Below are 15,044 nucleotides of genomic sequence, written 5' to 3'. Positions count from 1 at the left end.
GTCAAGCGATCTTACCATACTTGGGACGATAAGGTAGAATACGTAATACGTGCGAGATCTTCTTCTCTTTTTCTAACTTGGGTAAGGGGTTCATCACCGTGCTTTATAATTGCGGAGCTGTCGGCAATAAATGAACGACAAGGATAGGAAATCATATCGGTATAGCGATATTTTTTAAACATTTATAGTCGCTTTTTTTGCGGATTTTACTGATAAAAGAGCTTTTCATTTATATTTAGAGGAGGTTTATGGATTATATAAACAGGTCTGTACCACAAACAAAATCAGATTGCTGTGCAATATTTTCATAGATTAGATTTTTTTATTGAAAGAAAAACCATCAAAATGACAAGCAAGAAAGGATTGTTATGGCGCGCTGGTTTTTAGTGCATTTCTGTTTAACAGCTTAGGTCAATGATGTCTTGAAATACAACGCCATCTGCCTTGGCGATAGCATTATCAGGGATAGCTCAAATTTTTATTTTAGCAGCCATTTCCTGCTTTCAATGAAACAATCAGTCAATACTGACTTTTATCATTTAACTTCATTCTTCTTGAAAGAGATCGAAATGAGCAGTGTCAAAGTCACAGCACCAAAAATATAATGTTTCATTGTTTGATTGATGTGACCACTATTTTTTTTTTTTTTTTTGTATGATGTCGCGAGCCATTGACAACAATCTTTTCTCAAGCTACTCCTTTCTCTTTTTTTTTTTTTTTTTTTTTTCCAAGTTAAGAACATTTACATTGGGTAATGACAAAAGTTCTGCTCCGAAATCCACAAGTCATGGACTTAATTCTAAAAGTCTTAATTGGTAACTTGACAACTATAAAAGTCGTTCTATTCCTGTTTTTTTTTAAAAAAAAAAAATATTCGAATCGCAGGTCAAAGTGCTGTTGGCTGTTATGTTTACAGTCCTAGCAATTCGGCTGAAAATCACGGAGCTTATGTGGTTTACGTTCCTACTGTAGCACCCACAGAAAGTTTACCGCCTGTTGTAGTTGCAACACCAAATATTCTCAATAAGCTCGAAACACAGCACCTTATAAAAATGTGTGGGAACCTTATCGACAAGTACCATGTAGAGCCTGTGGTATTGACCCTATCTATCGATAAAGTACAAGAAGGAATAGCCAGGATGCTCACCGAAACCACGAAAGCACCCTTCATGAGAAAATTGCCCTGTCATTTTTGGGCTCAAGACCATTGTGTGATTAGCAAAACTATACTTCAGAAATTCCTTACTGCACCTTTACCACCACTAGCTGCACTGGCTTATGTTCTCATCTCGCAAGAAGTAACTCCGCTTGGCTTGGAGCATAAAAATGATGCCACTGTACAAATGTTGTATGATATCAAAAATAAGACGATCGAACAGACATCTCATCATGATGAACTCTTGTTGAAAGTTTGTAAAAACAGTTTGTACCAATATAAAAGGATCCTGGGGGCTCTGGAAGAGGATAAAAGAGATACAAAACGGATACGCTCTTTGGCTATTGATGGATTATGTTATGCCGAAACATATTTAAATAAATACGCACCAGAAGACTCTACATTAAATATAGAAGGGGATGTAGAAGCCGGTTGCAGCAACAATGATAGCAGTAAGTGCTCAACCCCAACTAAGATTACTACCAGAGCGAAGGGAAAAATGTCAGATATGGAATGGGCTAAAAAAGTAACCGACGATTTCAAAAAAAAGAATGGGAGAATGAATTGGCAAGCTTGTTTCGACATGGGACGCGAAGCTGGCTATTTCAGTAATTATGCAAACGTGAATAGCCTCAAAAACTCATACAATAGGATGAAGATGAAAAATGGATTGTAAAACCTTTTTTTTTTTTTTCAATTCGGGTATGTTTTTCATGTCTAATACAAATAGTTTATTGCAAGTATACAGTTTTGTAAATTTATCTGTAATTGTCGACGGACACAAGTTAAACTAAATTAACATGTCCCAGTTGAATATGCCGTGTGCGTATTTTTATTTTACCCGTTTTATATCAGTATTACATTAATATATTAAACTGTGGCTGTAAAAAAGTACAACTATGGCTAATTACGCGTCATTGACTGTCTCATACAGACCACGAAGTCTATTGTTCAGGTATGAGGAGTGAGAGGATTTCTCATTGGATAATATTTAAAAAAGCGTTCCTGTGCCTGAGAGCTTATGCATTGACCTGTCTTTAAAAAGTCACGGGGTAGGCGCATGGTGGCTTATGAGTCTTAAAATTCAAACATCATTTTTTTTTTATTTATAAAAAAAAAAAAAAGTGTTCAATACATTCTTTTTTGATAATTACAACTTCGCATAAAATGAGTTTCAGTGGATACAAAAAGTTTATTGAAGCAGGCGATCTTGTCATTGTCTACATGGTAAATACACACAATGCACTTGTCACACTTTTCACGGGCTTACCTTTCAATGTAGACAAGAGATAATATGACACCTATTTACATTTCCGAAGACGGTATTTTCAATAACCGTTTCGGTGTCTTTCATCATAATGACATTATCGGCAAACAATTTGGCTCCAAGGTAACCGAAAAAAAAAATTATGTGGTTTTGAACCGTGCAGCCACATAGACTGACATGTTAAAAAAAAAAATAGATGGTGTCTTCCAATTACAGAGGCTTTGTGTATTTACTTCACCCTACACCCGAACTTTGGACACTTGTTCTTCCTCATCGTACACAAATTCTTTACATTGCCGATATTTCGTTCATCACCACCATGCTTGAAATGAAGCCCGGTGTCAATGTCATTGAATCAGGTACCGGTTCAGGCTCATTTTCACACTCGATTGCACGTACCATTGCACCTCACGGTAAACTTTATTCGTTCGAATACCATCAAGAACGTGTCAACCTCGCCAAAGTAGAATTTGCCGACCATGGATACGGCGATATTATTCAAATGCATCACCGTGATGTGTGTAAAGAAGGCTTCCAGATGAAGGATGCTGTCAATGCCGTGTTTTTAGATTTACCAGCTCCTTGGGACGCTGTTGCATCTGCCAAAGAAGCGTTCAAGCAGGATCAAACCGGTAAAATCTGTTGTTTCTCACCATGTATTGAACAAGTCGCACGAACTGTCACTGCCTTGGAGGCGAATGGATTCATCGATATCACCATGTACGAATGCTTGATTCGTGAGCATTCGGTTGCTCCTTTACAAAAGATTAGTTTCTCGGACGCCTTGAAGGATGCACAAGAGAGAAGAGCAAAGGGATTACCTTCGGTTGATAGTGTGGCTATTAAGCGAAAGTTGAGTAAAGATGAACCTGTTCCAACAGCCAATGAAATCGAAGAAGCCGCTAATTTAATGTTGGTCTCCAAGACCGTGGGAGAAACAAGAGGTCATACCAGTTACTTGACATTTGCTACATTTTTACCACCTACTGCTATTCAATTTGTCGACTCTGCCAACGCCAAATCTGATTAGATGAATCACATACACATATATAATAATTTTTTTTTTTTGTCCTTGTAATATAATAAACCAACCCTTTTTTTTTTTTTTTTTTTTTTTTTGGTGGTAAGCTTGTAGAAATGGGGATGAAATTTTTATTTATTAATGTGAAAGGAAATTATTTACAGCCTTTTTGTTTCTTATTATACAAGTTTACGTGTGGGTAACCTTAAGCCTGTGGATTTAGTCAAGGTTGGTAATGTAGACGGTGCCCGTCGCAAGTTGGAAGGAGATTTTAATGTAGAACCCAAGGATGTCTTGGGTCGTTCCTGCTGTGATGTGAAAATAGAAGAAATACCCAAGGATGTTGTACTACGTGGTGGTGTTGGAATATGACTTGCTCGACTACCACCACCACCTCCGATACGACTTGCTGATCGACCCAAGGTAGGATTGCTTTTTTTATGTGCAAGTGTTGTGGATTTTGTACGATTTGGAGATGCTATTAATGTCTTTTTATGAGGAGAAGGAGAAGTGGAGGTAGCTGCTGGTGCAGGTATATGTGTAGCACGTCTTGTTAAACCCACTTGCTGCCTTGTGGATGTGGTTTCGGATAAACTGGCAGGTGGTGCTGCTGGTCTAAATCGAGGTTGTGTGATTCTTTCTGTTGTGTTCTTATTGGAGGTAGTGGATCGCGGTAAAAAAGAGCTGGCGGCTGTGGAATGACTTCCGATAGAAGAAGTGGAGGTGGAGGTACTTGGATAGAGAGCACGGTAATGTGGTGTGATTGTGGAAGCTGAATTCATACTATTCTCACTACTAATACTCCCCGACCGGTGCATGCGTTCACGATGAATAATAGGAGATGTCTTGGGTGACACTGGTACCTGTAACAACCTGGGATTATCAAACTCTCCTATTATTTTAAAAATAAATTAATTATTATGTACTAAGCGATTGACTCGTGCACTTACCATAGCTAGAAGATAACTTTAAACTTGCCATGAAATCATGCTCGGTTACCTTAATTGGGGTGTAAACGAGATTAAAAAAAGACAGAACAATAACACCATTTTCTTACGACATACCTTTTCATGATAAAAGGAGTCCGACAAGTCATCTAAACTGGTATTTTTCGAGCTAAACAAATCTTCTTCATAAGTTGATCTGTTACTGTCGTCATGCGGAAAGATTCCTTTATCCTTGGGTGGGAATGGATGTGTTAAATGGTTTAAAAACTAGCAAAAAAAAGAATGTACAAAATAAGTATAAAGAACCCCCCCCCCCTTTCCTTCTTGTGTGTCTCCCAGTTGTTCTTACATTATCCATTTTCCAAAAGTCTTCATGTGAATCATCCAAATCCAATGCAGATAAAGCCGATAAATCAGTTTCATCCTCCATATCCGTTGTAAAATTAGCATTGATTAAATCATCCAAGTTGATACTGTCTTCTGAGCTAATGGATAAGAGTGAGCAAGGTCTTCTTTTCTGGCTGCAAGGAAAGGGTATTTAGTAAAGTAAAAAAAAAATGACTCCCTTTAAGGTTTATGGTTTGTTATTACCTTGTTTCATCTGATTCCTCAATGTCTAACAAATGACGACGCTCATTTCGATAATTTTCCCGATAGCCTGGTACGTCCATGAGCCATCCTTGAACATTACTTTGTTGGTTCATTGTTAATTTTTTTTTTTTTTTTTTTTTTAGGGTTTTTGTTATTTTTTGTTAAAAAAAAGTTTTTTATTTATAAAAGAAAAGAAGAAAGTATAAAAATAAAAATTAAGGTAACAATTAAACAATGATCGGAAAGAATTATTATCACGTGTATTCAGAAAAAGCCAAATTATATGAGTCCTTTTTTATTTAGGAGGTTTATATTTGAGTAAGGAGAAATAAGGGAGGTATAATATATACAATATTTTAAGCAATAACAAGGGTATCCACTGGATAAAACTGGTCGATTTTAGACATCCAATCCTTCATATCTTCGAAATCCGAGGCTTGTAACAAGTACGCATTGTTATTTGTATAAATAGCAAATGTGTATTTTCTCTGCAAACACTCATATTAGTTCTCCTATTATAACTTTTTTTTTTTTTTTTTCATGCAGTAAGTTCCTACCTGAAGCATTTCTTCCAGGTCCGTCTTATAATCCACTCGGGCAGAAGTCAAGTTAAATACTCCCAACTCTTCAATTTCATTTTGATCTTCATAAATAATAATAAATGGTCTAATCACATATAAAAAAATTAATTTCTGTCTGTAATTAAAATAATCTTATTGTTCATTACCTTCGTAGAACAAACCAGTGCTTTAGCCAAGTATCATCCACGTTTTCCGAGTGTAACAGATATCCTCTTTTGGTCACTGTATCACTATAAGAAAAAAAAGGGTTATTAATAAAACCTTTCTTTTATAGTTTTATATCAGCATACCTTGGGTGTAATTGTTGAATATCAGCAGTCAATTTAATCTTGGAATATTTCTTATTTGAGCTAATTGTATTCAAACTGCTTGTACTAGTGGATGTTGTTAACGCATTGATACTTGGTGGATCCTGGTTAAATACAATCTAATTTTTTGTTTTTTTTACGTGTTAATAATAGTAAAACTGAGCGGTTACACGTATTAAACATACCTCTTCACGTGTTCCAAACTGTGTTTTCCACAAGTCAATGACTTTGCGGGTCAATGCTTCTGGGTCACTCTTCACATTTTTCTTTTCTTCCTTTTCTTCCTCCAGTGCCTGAGAAAGCGTAAACATCTCGGATTGACTTCTTTGAATGACTTTGGTTTGTGGATGTCCAGCCAGCACCAAGGCATGTCGAAAGGCCGCTACACTTTCTTTATGTAACATACGACGTCGTGCCGTACGATAATCAGTAATCAGCGATACACCACGTGGCTTCCATGATCCGATAAATTCCTCGCCTCGTACATACTTGTTGGCCGTATTCAATCTCCATAATTCACGTACCTGTCGTGTCATCGGAGGCTTGAGTTGAACAATAAACATCCCACTTGACTTGTTACTCATCGACACACTATTGGGTGCACTACCAAGTAAAAGTTGTCGAAACATGGAAGACGATGAGGTTGAACTAGACATCATCGCTCCAATTTGCACACATATATCCATATCAAAGCATAGAGGTGATACACATTTATCGCAATTCATCTGCCAGCTCAAGGTGAGTCGAATACGTTGTCCTGACGCAGTGACCCTGTTCAGAAACAAAGAGTCATGTAACGAACTATCCCACGGTCCCTGGGCTGTAATACGTGATGTCCCATTTCGCTCAAACGCAATCTGTTGTTGTGTGGTGAATAATTGGATTTGCACTGCTTCATGTGCTGGTGATTCCGTCACACGTCCCTTAGCATCCACAAGTCGAACATTGCCAATCTTTGCATTGTTAATATCTAACCATTCAAACTGTCTTCCAGAATCATGACCCAAAGTAAATGCAATACGACGTTGCAAACCTTGTCTTAAGCAGAAGACATCTTGATGTTGTTTATTGTCGTACGAATTGATGACTTGTACAGGCACATATTGTCCATCATCATTTAACTCACAAATCTGGATCCAAGCCAATACATCATGTCGTTCCTCCATCAAGATACCATCAAACGTACATTTTTCCAATGAAAACCTTCTATCAATGGATACACGTCTACTTGCTGGCACGATATTGTTGTTGATAGCCTTTGTAACAAATAACGATGTTGGTTCATTGATTGGTGTCCCCGGTGTACTATTACTTACATGCTCCACCAATCCATACAAATAATTGGGTTGTGCTTGACCATATACTTCAATCGTCAAACCTTGATTTAGAATCACATCCATCATATTTTCCGTAATGTTGACTGAGAGTGTTTGGCATTGACCAAACACAATATGACCATGTTGAAAGTTACTGATGGGATCTGTTTGATATATTTTGTCTGGTGTTGAATAACGCTCCACATTACCAAACGAAGATAAACGAAATTGAGCATGCACCTGAGTAAAATCGGACTCATCCACACCACGTAACTCTTGAATGCGAATTTCAAACACTTGCTGTTGACCAATATGTAGCAAGTATTTCTCGCCTTGTTGTTCCATACCGGATTTGGGTCGGATCATATTCAGGTTGGGTCTGGCGGATTGTTGTTTTCTTGAAACAGAGCGTGCAATAGGTGTGATCAGAACCCTCACTTGACCCATCACTTTACCAGTGTTGCGACAATAGACATCGACATAATTATCAGCATGTAACTGCAGAGTTAAATTACGTAGCGGAACACGAGCTAACCCAATCGAGCTAAATCGAGGGCACGGTGTTTCATAGAACGGATCTTCTCGATTGAAATGTTGTCCCGTAAATAATGGGCCATCCGTGTAATCATATAATCTTCGCATGCGTCGAATACGGTGCTTTAATTTAGCAATGGACCAAATATACGTAGCCCGATGCACATGATCAATCACTTGGACCGCCACACAAGGCTTGGTTTCATTCATTAAATGTGTATCTGGTTCTCTTGTGAATGGTTGTAAAGCACTGGTCGATTCCCAAAACGACAGAGAGTTGGCTGACAGATCATCATGCACAACCATAAACTGATACACAATGTTTTTCCCCAGCTCCTTGGCCATAATATTTGCTTCTTTCAGAACCACCGCATGAATCAAACAATCCTCAGCCATCTTGACATATTTTAATTCACGCCATTTATCCACCGCTTGACGCAACAGGTGTTGTGCTGCATTTTTACTGGTGAATCCTACCAATAGATTATCCGAACTTAATGCAGTTCCAGGAGGTAAATGGGCTGAAATACGACGAATTTTATTCTCATACGCAATCCTTTGTTGTTCCAAACTCTTTTCCATCTCTTGTTTCACAAGCGCATATTTCGCAGCCAAATCATCTCGTTCCGTATTGATGTCGTCTGTCTTCATATTGGAGCTTTCCACCAGCCGTAATTTTTCCTCGTATTCCTTTTTTTGTAACTCCATTTGCTGCTGGATCTCTTCTGTGGCTTTTTGAATCAACTTTTCATTATCTTGAACAGTAGGAGGTGGTAGTAAAAAGCGTTTGTCTTCCTCATCATCTTCCTCTGTTAGTAAGGTAGTCGCAGCAGAGACACCACTAAAGCGTTTATTACTGGAAGAACTGATGGAAGTTCTTGGAGATACCTCGGCGGGATCCTCACTAAATAATTGGTTATGACAATCAGACGAGATACGTTTTCTGTTTCGAAACTCGCGTACTTTTGTAATTCCATCGGATAACTGTTTGAGATCCTCATCTGTCATCACAGCCAAATCGGACGCATTAGTGACACCATATTTCTTGACCGCTTCATTATGTGCAAACTTCCAATCTAGGATATCGGTTGTCGTTGTGCTGGAAGGAGACATGATAGATCCCAATGCACTATCGGGACTTGTACAGATACGTAATTGTTGCTCCCGTTCTTTACGTACTTCCTCTGGATTATTGAACCGAAACATATGATGTAATCCAGACCCAAAAATAATTCGATAACCGCTATGTAGTACCTTTGGCTGAAGAATCTGCATACCATTTACCAGAGTAACTGAATCCTTTCCGGGATAAATCGTCACTACGCGTGTCTCCTCGTCTTCCTTTTCGTTTTGAAAGTAACAATGTTCATCCAGAATTTCCGCCCCCGTTAGTCGAATATCTGCTATAGCACTGCCGATTCTCCCCACACGTGTGATGCCGGATTTGATTTGATACATTAAACATTCGGTCATCAGTGGGTCTTCGTTTAGGTTAATCAGATGAATTGTCTTGGGCGCATAGACCCCTACCATATTATCCTTTTCCACAATCACGCCAAGTTCGGCTAAAGCCTTTTCTCGTTGGCGATGGATTTCCTCAGTCCTGTTCATCTTTTCCTCCCATGTTTGCTTCACCTCCGATAGTAACTTTTCCGAAGATTGTAACTGATCAATCACTTGTTCCTTGGTCAATAAACTGTTTCCTCGTTGTGTTGCAATCGGTGATTCTGGCGAGATTAACAGCATGGGTGATGTAGAAGTGGCTCGCGCTGCAGCAGCTGCACGAGAAGAAGCTCGACTACTGGTTCCTGAAGCCCTTGCTTTCTTTTGTTGAATAATCTTTTCCACTTCCTCTGGTGCGTAAATCATCAAGGTGTCTCGAAGTGCTTGTAATTCTTCCTTCAGTTCTCGAATAAGACGAGCGTTGGGATCCTCATTCACAATTGCCTTGTTTTTAATGCGTTTGGCTTGATCTGCGTATCGCAACGTACTCATGGTTTCATCGTAATCGGCTGGAGAGATAGCAGCAATCATGGCGGTTTTAGAATTACCACCGAGTGAGTCCTTTAATAACCAAGTCAAGACGGAATCACGATAAGGTACGAAATTCGGGTTTAATGCAGAGGCTTTTTTGTTTCCGGTGCTTGGATGAGCGGAGGATTCGGCTAAGGCTGCAATGACTTTTCCCAAGGTGGTGAGGGACTTGTTGATGTTGGCACCTTCTTTCAGTCGAACACCCGTGGCACCTGTACTATTGGCACGTTCACTACCCGCTAAATCCACAAGACTGATACGTGCGCATTTTTCCGTATTGAGCTTTGCTGTTTCATCAAATCGATTGGATGTGAGGAATAAAGTGAAGACGGCATGTGAGCGAGATGATGTTTCATTCATGTTGGTAGCTGCCACTGTTCTTGCCTAATGATATATTTAAAAGGATTAGATAATGCAATGATAAAATCTACAACCTCCTAATTCGTATTTTTTTTTTTTTTTTTTTACCTTGTTGCCTTCGTTCATTAAATGATCAATGTCTTCAAACGAATTGACTACGAGTCGAGAGAGATCTTCTACGTAGGGACCGATGGTGGGATGTTCTCGTACTTTTAAATTTCCCTTGTTACCCGGGTTCAGTAAATCTCGTACTTTTTCATTGTAGATTTCGATGTAGGATACTTCTACTTGGAATTTTAGTAATTCGCTGGTGAGGTCTGAAATTCGCTCAAAGAGTTCTGAACAGGTACGTGGTATAATTCCTTTATCTTCGCCATAGCCCATCTAAAAGTGCTTTCGTCAATAATTATTTTTAAGGGGGGGGGGGTTATTTTAAATTAAATGTTACCATTGAATAAGATTTACCAGAACCTGTTTGACCATCTACAAAAAAAAAAAAAAAAAAAAGGGAATGATGAGCATTTTCATTAGCGTGAGGAAAAAAGATATAAAGTACGTTACAAGCAAAGATACAGCAATTATAACCATCAAAGGCATGGTCTAATAATTCTCTCCCCATATCATTGTACACTAATTCCTGGTCTGCATAATGATCGTCTGCTTTGTCTGCTGACCAATACGATCTATCAAAGGTGAATGCCTTGACTTGATCATCCTCTACGGCCGCTTTTCTCGATGATGTTTGGTGGTGTGATGCGCTCGTCGATTTCTTATTGTTGGTAATAATCGTTTGATTTCCATCCATTCGGATAATACTCGTGGCTCCTCTTGCCTTCTCTATGTTGAACAAATATGAGTATCAGCGTTCTTTTTTTTTTTTTCAGCCTGTTTCCGGTTGTGCGTTACCTCTAGCGTTTAAGGGTCGACAGCGGACCACGACTTTAATATTGCCACTCATGTTGTGTATCTGCAGGAGGGAGTTAGAATAAAGAATTTCTGATAAAACAATCAAAATTTTCTGGTACCTGTAAAAATTATAAAGTTGAAAGAAAAAAAAAAAGTTGCTGTGTAAAAAAAAAAAAAGTTTGAAATGAAGAAACAAAAAGGTTTTTTTTTTTAACACTGGTAATCTATAACTTCCATTCCCTTTGTTGTTTTCTCAACTATTTATTACTATCCTCCGTAACTGTTTCGTATCGGGATATCAAATAAAGAGATGAAAAGTGTAGAAAGGAAACAAAGAAGAAAAGGGAATAGTTTTAGCTTTTAGGAAATAGTAGTGTACCCATTTTTTTTTTTTTTTTCATACATTAAAGAAAGTTCAAGATCAGCTTTTCATTTTAATTGGCTTAGTCCCTTCGGAAAAGACAGTTTCGTCATGCTCAGTGCCTTGGTAACACCTCGTTTTCATTATTGTTGCTCTTTTGAATTCTATTTTATAATATGGGCTTGGTCCCGTTAAAAAAAGTCTCTTCAGCACTTTCCTCTTCACCCAGAATACAGCCTTGACTGTGTCCACATAGCCTAAAAAAAATGTGTGGTAACACAAACAAAAAACTACATTTAACTCCAACATGCTTACCGACCTACAGCCTTTTTGTCAACTGTCAAAGGCAGATCACACATAGAATAGCTCGGTTGCTTTTTTAACCATGGTCTTGAGTTGACCTAATCCTTTATCAAGTTCATTTCTACCCTATCCCTCCGTGCATCCCCCCCCCCCTTCTTTTCTCTCCGAAAGCACACTTGACTAAATCAGGAACAAGGCTTAAAATGGAATATATTGGTGTTATTGCAATGAACTCATCTTGCAAGACATTAGGTTAGTTCCATTACAAAAGAAAGCTTAATCTCATTACGTATTTTATGGTCCCCCATTTCTTTTTTCATTCTGCACCAAAGACGCGTTTTCAACATTGTTTTTTTTTTTTGGCCAAAGAAAAAAAAATAGGTACGGTGTGCAACCAAGGTAGTGAGATTGTTTTCATTGAATTTATTTATATTTATAAGGCACGTTAGTTTAATAAAAACTTGAATCTAGATCAATGCAAACATAAAGAAAAACATTATGTACAGGTATCAAAGCTGTATACGTTAAAGTTGGAGATACTTTCCAAAAAAAAAACAATTGTACGTCCTGCCCTAGACTAGGAGGTTTTTTAGTATCTAAAAATTTATGTGTATTGAGTACAAGAGACAGTGATCATAAGAGTGTAACAGATATAAAAGTGGGTTCACAACTAAAATCAACCTGATTTTTGACATCATCCGGAGTCTATAATAAATATGGCAAAAACTTTCTAAATGACAAATACGTCGCACGGAGGCACTTTGATACTATTTGTCCTTTTTTTTTTTATTAAATGTATTTGAGAGTTAAAATTGGCCTTACGTAAAAACGTTTTTACCTGCATCTTATCTTTTAATTTTCACCAGTCTTTTATATCCACCTTTTAGATGTAAGTTGTAGTACGTACACAAAGAGGCAAACAGATCTGTCACGGGATAACGCTTAGATTAATTTAAATCTCCATTGTCTGCACTTCCGTTGAAATAATTTGCAAGTGTAGATTCACATGTAGCCGCGATCAGAACAGCCTGCAGACTTTGATACTGAGTATCTCTAGTCTATTGTATAATTTTCTTCTTTTTAGTTGCAATATTTATTATTTCCATCATAGTTACTTGCACTATTTTATTCAGTAAAACTCGAACATTCTATCACTGTCGCGGCTACTTCAGGATTTGCCAATCGCCATCTAAACGTGCGTACCTTTTTTAATTGTGTGGCTAAAGCTGTAACGCCAAACACTTATCCAAGTAAAGTATAAAGGGTAATCACAAAAACATAGCGTATTTCTTTGTCCAAACTAGTAATTGTAGTGGATCATTACTTGCAAATTCATTCAATCATTTATTGATATCTTTCTGTTTTCTGGACAAATAAAAGCGAGGATCCTGTAGGTATCTCTCTTTTTTTTTTTTTTTTTTTTTTTTTTTAGTATCTACAGCTTATAACGAATGAAAATCGCTTTCGGACAGACTTTAAAATGTTTTCAGACCATACATAATAAACAAATAATTATCTATCTCTCTCTCGTTCTTGATAAGGAAAAAACGAATATGAGAAAGTCTAAGCTAATTCTTGGGGCAGAACTGCATAATTACTTTTATATAAATTAATATTAAAAATTCCTGGCAACTTCTTGCTTTTTAAATATACTTAATTACAATGTGCTTTCTAGACTGACAAGCAGATGACATCAATCTGTTTATTTATAGTTAAGAAAAAAATTCGTCATTTTTTTTTTCTCTCTTCATTGTGCCAGAAGTCTTCATTGGGGGGTACATTCTTGGTGGTGTGCTTGAAGTTGCACAACGATACTCGGACTCCTGGGCAGTCGTCTCATCAAGGTATCTCGTCAATATGTGTCATTTGGGGTGGTTCCCGAAGAGACCAGGTTTCGTGACTATTGCTGAGATACTGGACACTGACAATTAAGAGTGGGAGTTGCCTAGGTGATTTAAAGCGACATTCTGCTTACTGGTCGGGCGCTCCTAAGCTTAGTTTATCATCAATACCCATGAGAATTGTGTAGTATATAAGGATGAATTATTTCACAACAGCCAAGTTATTTTAATTCTGATAAAGATATACTTTTAACTCATTACATCTCATGTGTATCGTTTTTTTTTTTCAAACACTACATGATGAATACGAGTTTTTTCCTATCAAGGTAAATATAAATTGTAACTCCCAATGGCTTTTTGTCTGTCAATAGAATCACAAAGACTGCTTTGTATTTGACTTTTCAATGGTCTAGTGTGTGTTTCGTATAAGAAGTTAAGCCTACTTTACGACACAGTTTTCTTCGATTAAATAAAGTCTACTCATGATATTCAATTTTTTAAACATTATCAACATTCATCAAGTGGGACAATATAGATTTAATTTACATACACAGGTATTATCTAGCACACTCAGATAAACAATTACAATATACACCTTCGTAATTTGCTTTTTTAAAATGGATTTTATATCTATCCATGAAAAATATTCAGATATCCATTATATATTGATATAGCTTCACCTTACGCTTGATATTAGCATTCATAACTTAAAATGCATGTTTACTTCATATAACACACTCGTCAACCGGATTATCAACGTGTCTTAATGATTATGCAGTGTTTGACATTCTAAAACAGGTCATTGAATACGATTTTGGCTAAATTAGCATTATTAATGATGTGTATATATAAATTAATGGCTCAAGGAGTAACATACAATTTCCACGTAATCAGTCTTTTTTTTTTCAGCACAACCCCGCATAAAATTACAGATCCATGATCTTTACACGCCTAACGAAGAATAATTTAGAAGCACATATGCCAAGTAATCTTCCCTTCCAAACAGATGGGTCCTTTTGCAGTGATTTGTTTGTAGTCGTAGTTGATTAGAATTTAGGCGAAAAATAACTTATGGATTAGTTATTGGTTACTTTTCCCTTTTGATGGTGTTATAATTCGTGGAAAATTATTTCTACGGACAACTACAATTAATCACCAATAATGATATATTTCCTATACCATGAATCAAACCATGCATAGCCCTATTTAAAAATTACTGTATCGTTATTCATTTTGAGATGAATGATGACACCTACCTGCTCTTATCTCTAACTTAGTGTATCAAGAATTGTCCATTGATATACGATGATCATTGTAATTTATGAAATGGTAACCATATGAAAGAATAATCATACGTATTAATACTTTTGAAAATTATTGTAAAGAAGATAAGCAATGATACTTTTATTGAAATTGGTTTTTTAACTACACACGTATACTTCCATTAATACAATTTAGTTGCTTTAGGGATCTTGATTTGTCGGTTTTTATTTTTTGGTTGTTACCAATTGTCTAACA

The 15,044-nt window shown here is 37.1% G+C and overlaps 4 protein-coding genes across 4 annotated transcripts; 2 read left to right on the top strand and 2 right to left on the bottom strand.

Annotated features, from left to right (window-relative positions):
• Nucleotides 1–787: 787 nt before the first annotated feature.
• EV154DRAFT_569970 (uncharacterized protein) lies at nt 788–1,832 on the top strand (the record flags this gene model as incomplete). The annotated part of the gene is made up of 2 exons (XM_051606170.1): nt 788–815; nt 886–1,832. The coding sequence occupies 2 exons, from the start codon at nt 788–790 to the stop codon at nt 1,830–1,832; spliced, it is 975 nt and encodes a 324-aa protein (XP_051451789.1).
• Nucleotides 1,833–2,277: 445 nt separating this feature from the next.
• Nucleotides 2,278–3,542, top strand: EV154DRAFT_452288 (tRNA methyltransferase complex GCD14 subunit-domain-containing protein). Its single transcript, XM_051597263.1, has 3 exons — nt 2,278–2,383; nt 2,439–2,546; nt 2,620–3,542. Exons 1-3 carry the CDS (start codon nt 2,324–2,326, stop codon nt 3,451–3,453), a joined length of 1,002 nt encoding a protein of 333 aa, XP_051451788.1. The 5' UTR covers nt 2,278–2,323; the 3' UTR covers nt 3,454–3,542.
• On the bottom strand, nt 3,528–5,160 carry EV154DRAFT_527838 (uncharacterized protein). The gene is made up of 5 exons (XM_051603523.1): nt 4,983–5,160; nt 4,741–4,912; nt 4,509–4,658; nt 4,395–4,443; nt 3,528–4,336 (listed from the first exon to the last, which is right to left on the bottom strand). The coding sequence occupies exons 1-5, from the start codon at nt 5,093–5,095 to the stop codon at nt 3,624–3,626; spliced, it is 1,197 nt and encodes a 398-aa protein (XP_051451787.1). The 5' UTR covers nt 5,096–5,160; the 3' UTR covers nt 3,528–3,623.
• A 9-nt stretch (nt 5,161–5,169) lies between these two features.
• EV154DRAFT_527837 (uncharacterized protein) lies at nt 5,170–11,392 on the bottom strand. The gene is made up of 11 exons (XM_051603522.1): nt 11,141–11,392; nt 11,022–11,082; nt 10,677–10,952; nt 10,564–10,598; nt 10,224–10,499; nt 7,188–10,139; nt 6,057–7,127; nt 5,854–5,990; nt 5,710–5,793; nt 5,540–5,648; nt 5,170–5,470 (listed from the first exon to the last, which is right to left on the bottom strand). The coding sequence occupies exons 2-11, from the start codon at nt 11,071–11,073 to the stop codon at nt 5,339–5,341; spliced, it is 5,124 nt and encodes a 1,707-aa protein (XP_051451786.1). The 5' UTR covers nt 11,074–11,082; nt 11,141–11,392; the 3' UTR covers nt 5,170–5,338.
• Nucleotides 11,393–15,044: the final 3,652 nt, after the last annotated feature.

This window comes from Mucor mucedo (assembly GCF_025094135.1).
Source record: "Mucor mucedo strain NRRL 3635 chromosome Unknown EV154scaffold_171, whole genome shotgun sequence".
Lineage (NCBI taxonomy): Eukaryota > Fungi > Mucoromycota > Mucoromycetes > Mucorales > Mucoraceae > Mucor > Mucor mucedo.
The sequence above is the reverse complement of the archived record's forward strand: the minus strand, read 5'-3'. Positions and strand labels throughout refer to the sequence as shown.

Excerpts from the sequence above, each read along its gene's own strand:
- EV154DRAFT_527838 (XM_051603523.1), bottom strand. The coding sequence starts at position 5,095 with ATGAACCAACAAAGTAATGTTCAAGGATGGCTCATGGACGTACCAGGC. Across the intron at positions 4,659-4,740 it reads ACTTTTGGAAAATGGATAAT|TTTTTAAACCATTTAACACA; the intron begins GTAAGAACAACT and ends TTTTTTTGCTAG. Across the intron at positions 4,444-4,508 it reads ACTCCTTTTATCATGAAAAG|GTAACCGAGCATGATTTCAT; the intron begins GTATGTCGTAAG and ends ACCCCAATTAAG.
- EV154DRAFT_452288 (XM_051597263.1), top strand. The coding sequence starts at position 2,324 with ATGAGTTTCAGTGGATACAAAAAGTTTATTGAAGCAGGCGATCTTGTC. Across the intron at positions 2,384-2,438 it reads ATCTTGTCATTGTCTACATG|ACAAGAGATAATATGACACC; the intron begins GTAAATACACAC and ends CTTTCAATGTAG. Across the intron at positions 2,547-2,619 it reads GCAAACAATTTGGCTCCAAG|ATGGTGTCTTCCAATTACAG; the intron begins GTAACCGAAAAA and ends AAAAAAAAATAG.
- EV154DRAFT_527837 (XM_051603522.1), bottom strand. The coding sequence starts at position 11,073 with ATGAGTGGCAATATTAAAGTCGTGGTCCGCTGTCGACCCTTAAACGCT. Across the intron at positions 5,794-5,853 it reads ATTCAACAATTACACCCAAG|TGATACAGTGACCAAAAGAG; the intron begins GTATGCTGATAT and ends TTTTTCTTATAG. Across the intron at positions 5,649-5,709 it reads CACTGGTTTGTTCTACGAAG|ACCATTTATTATTATTTATG; the intron begins GTAATGAACAAT and ends ATATGTGATTAG.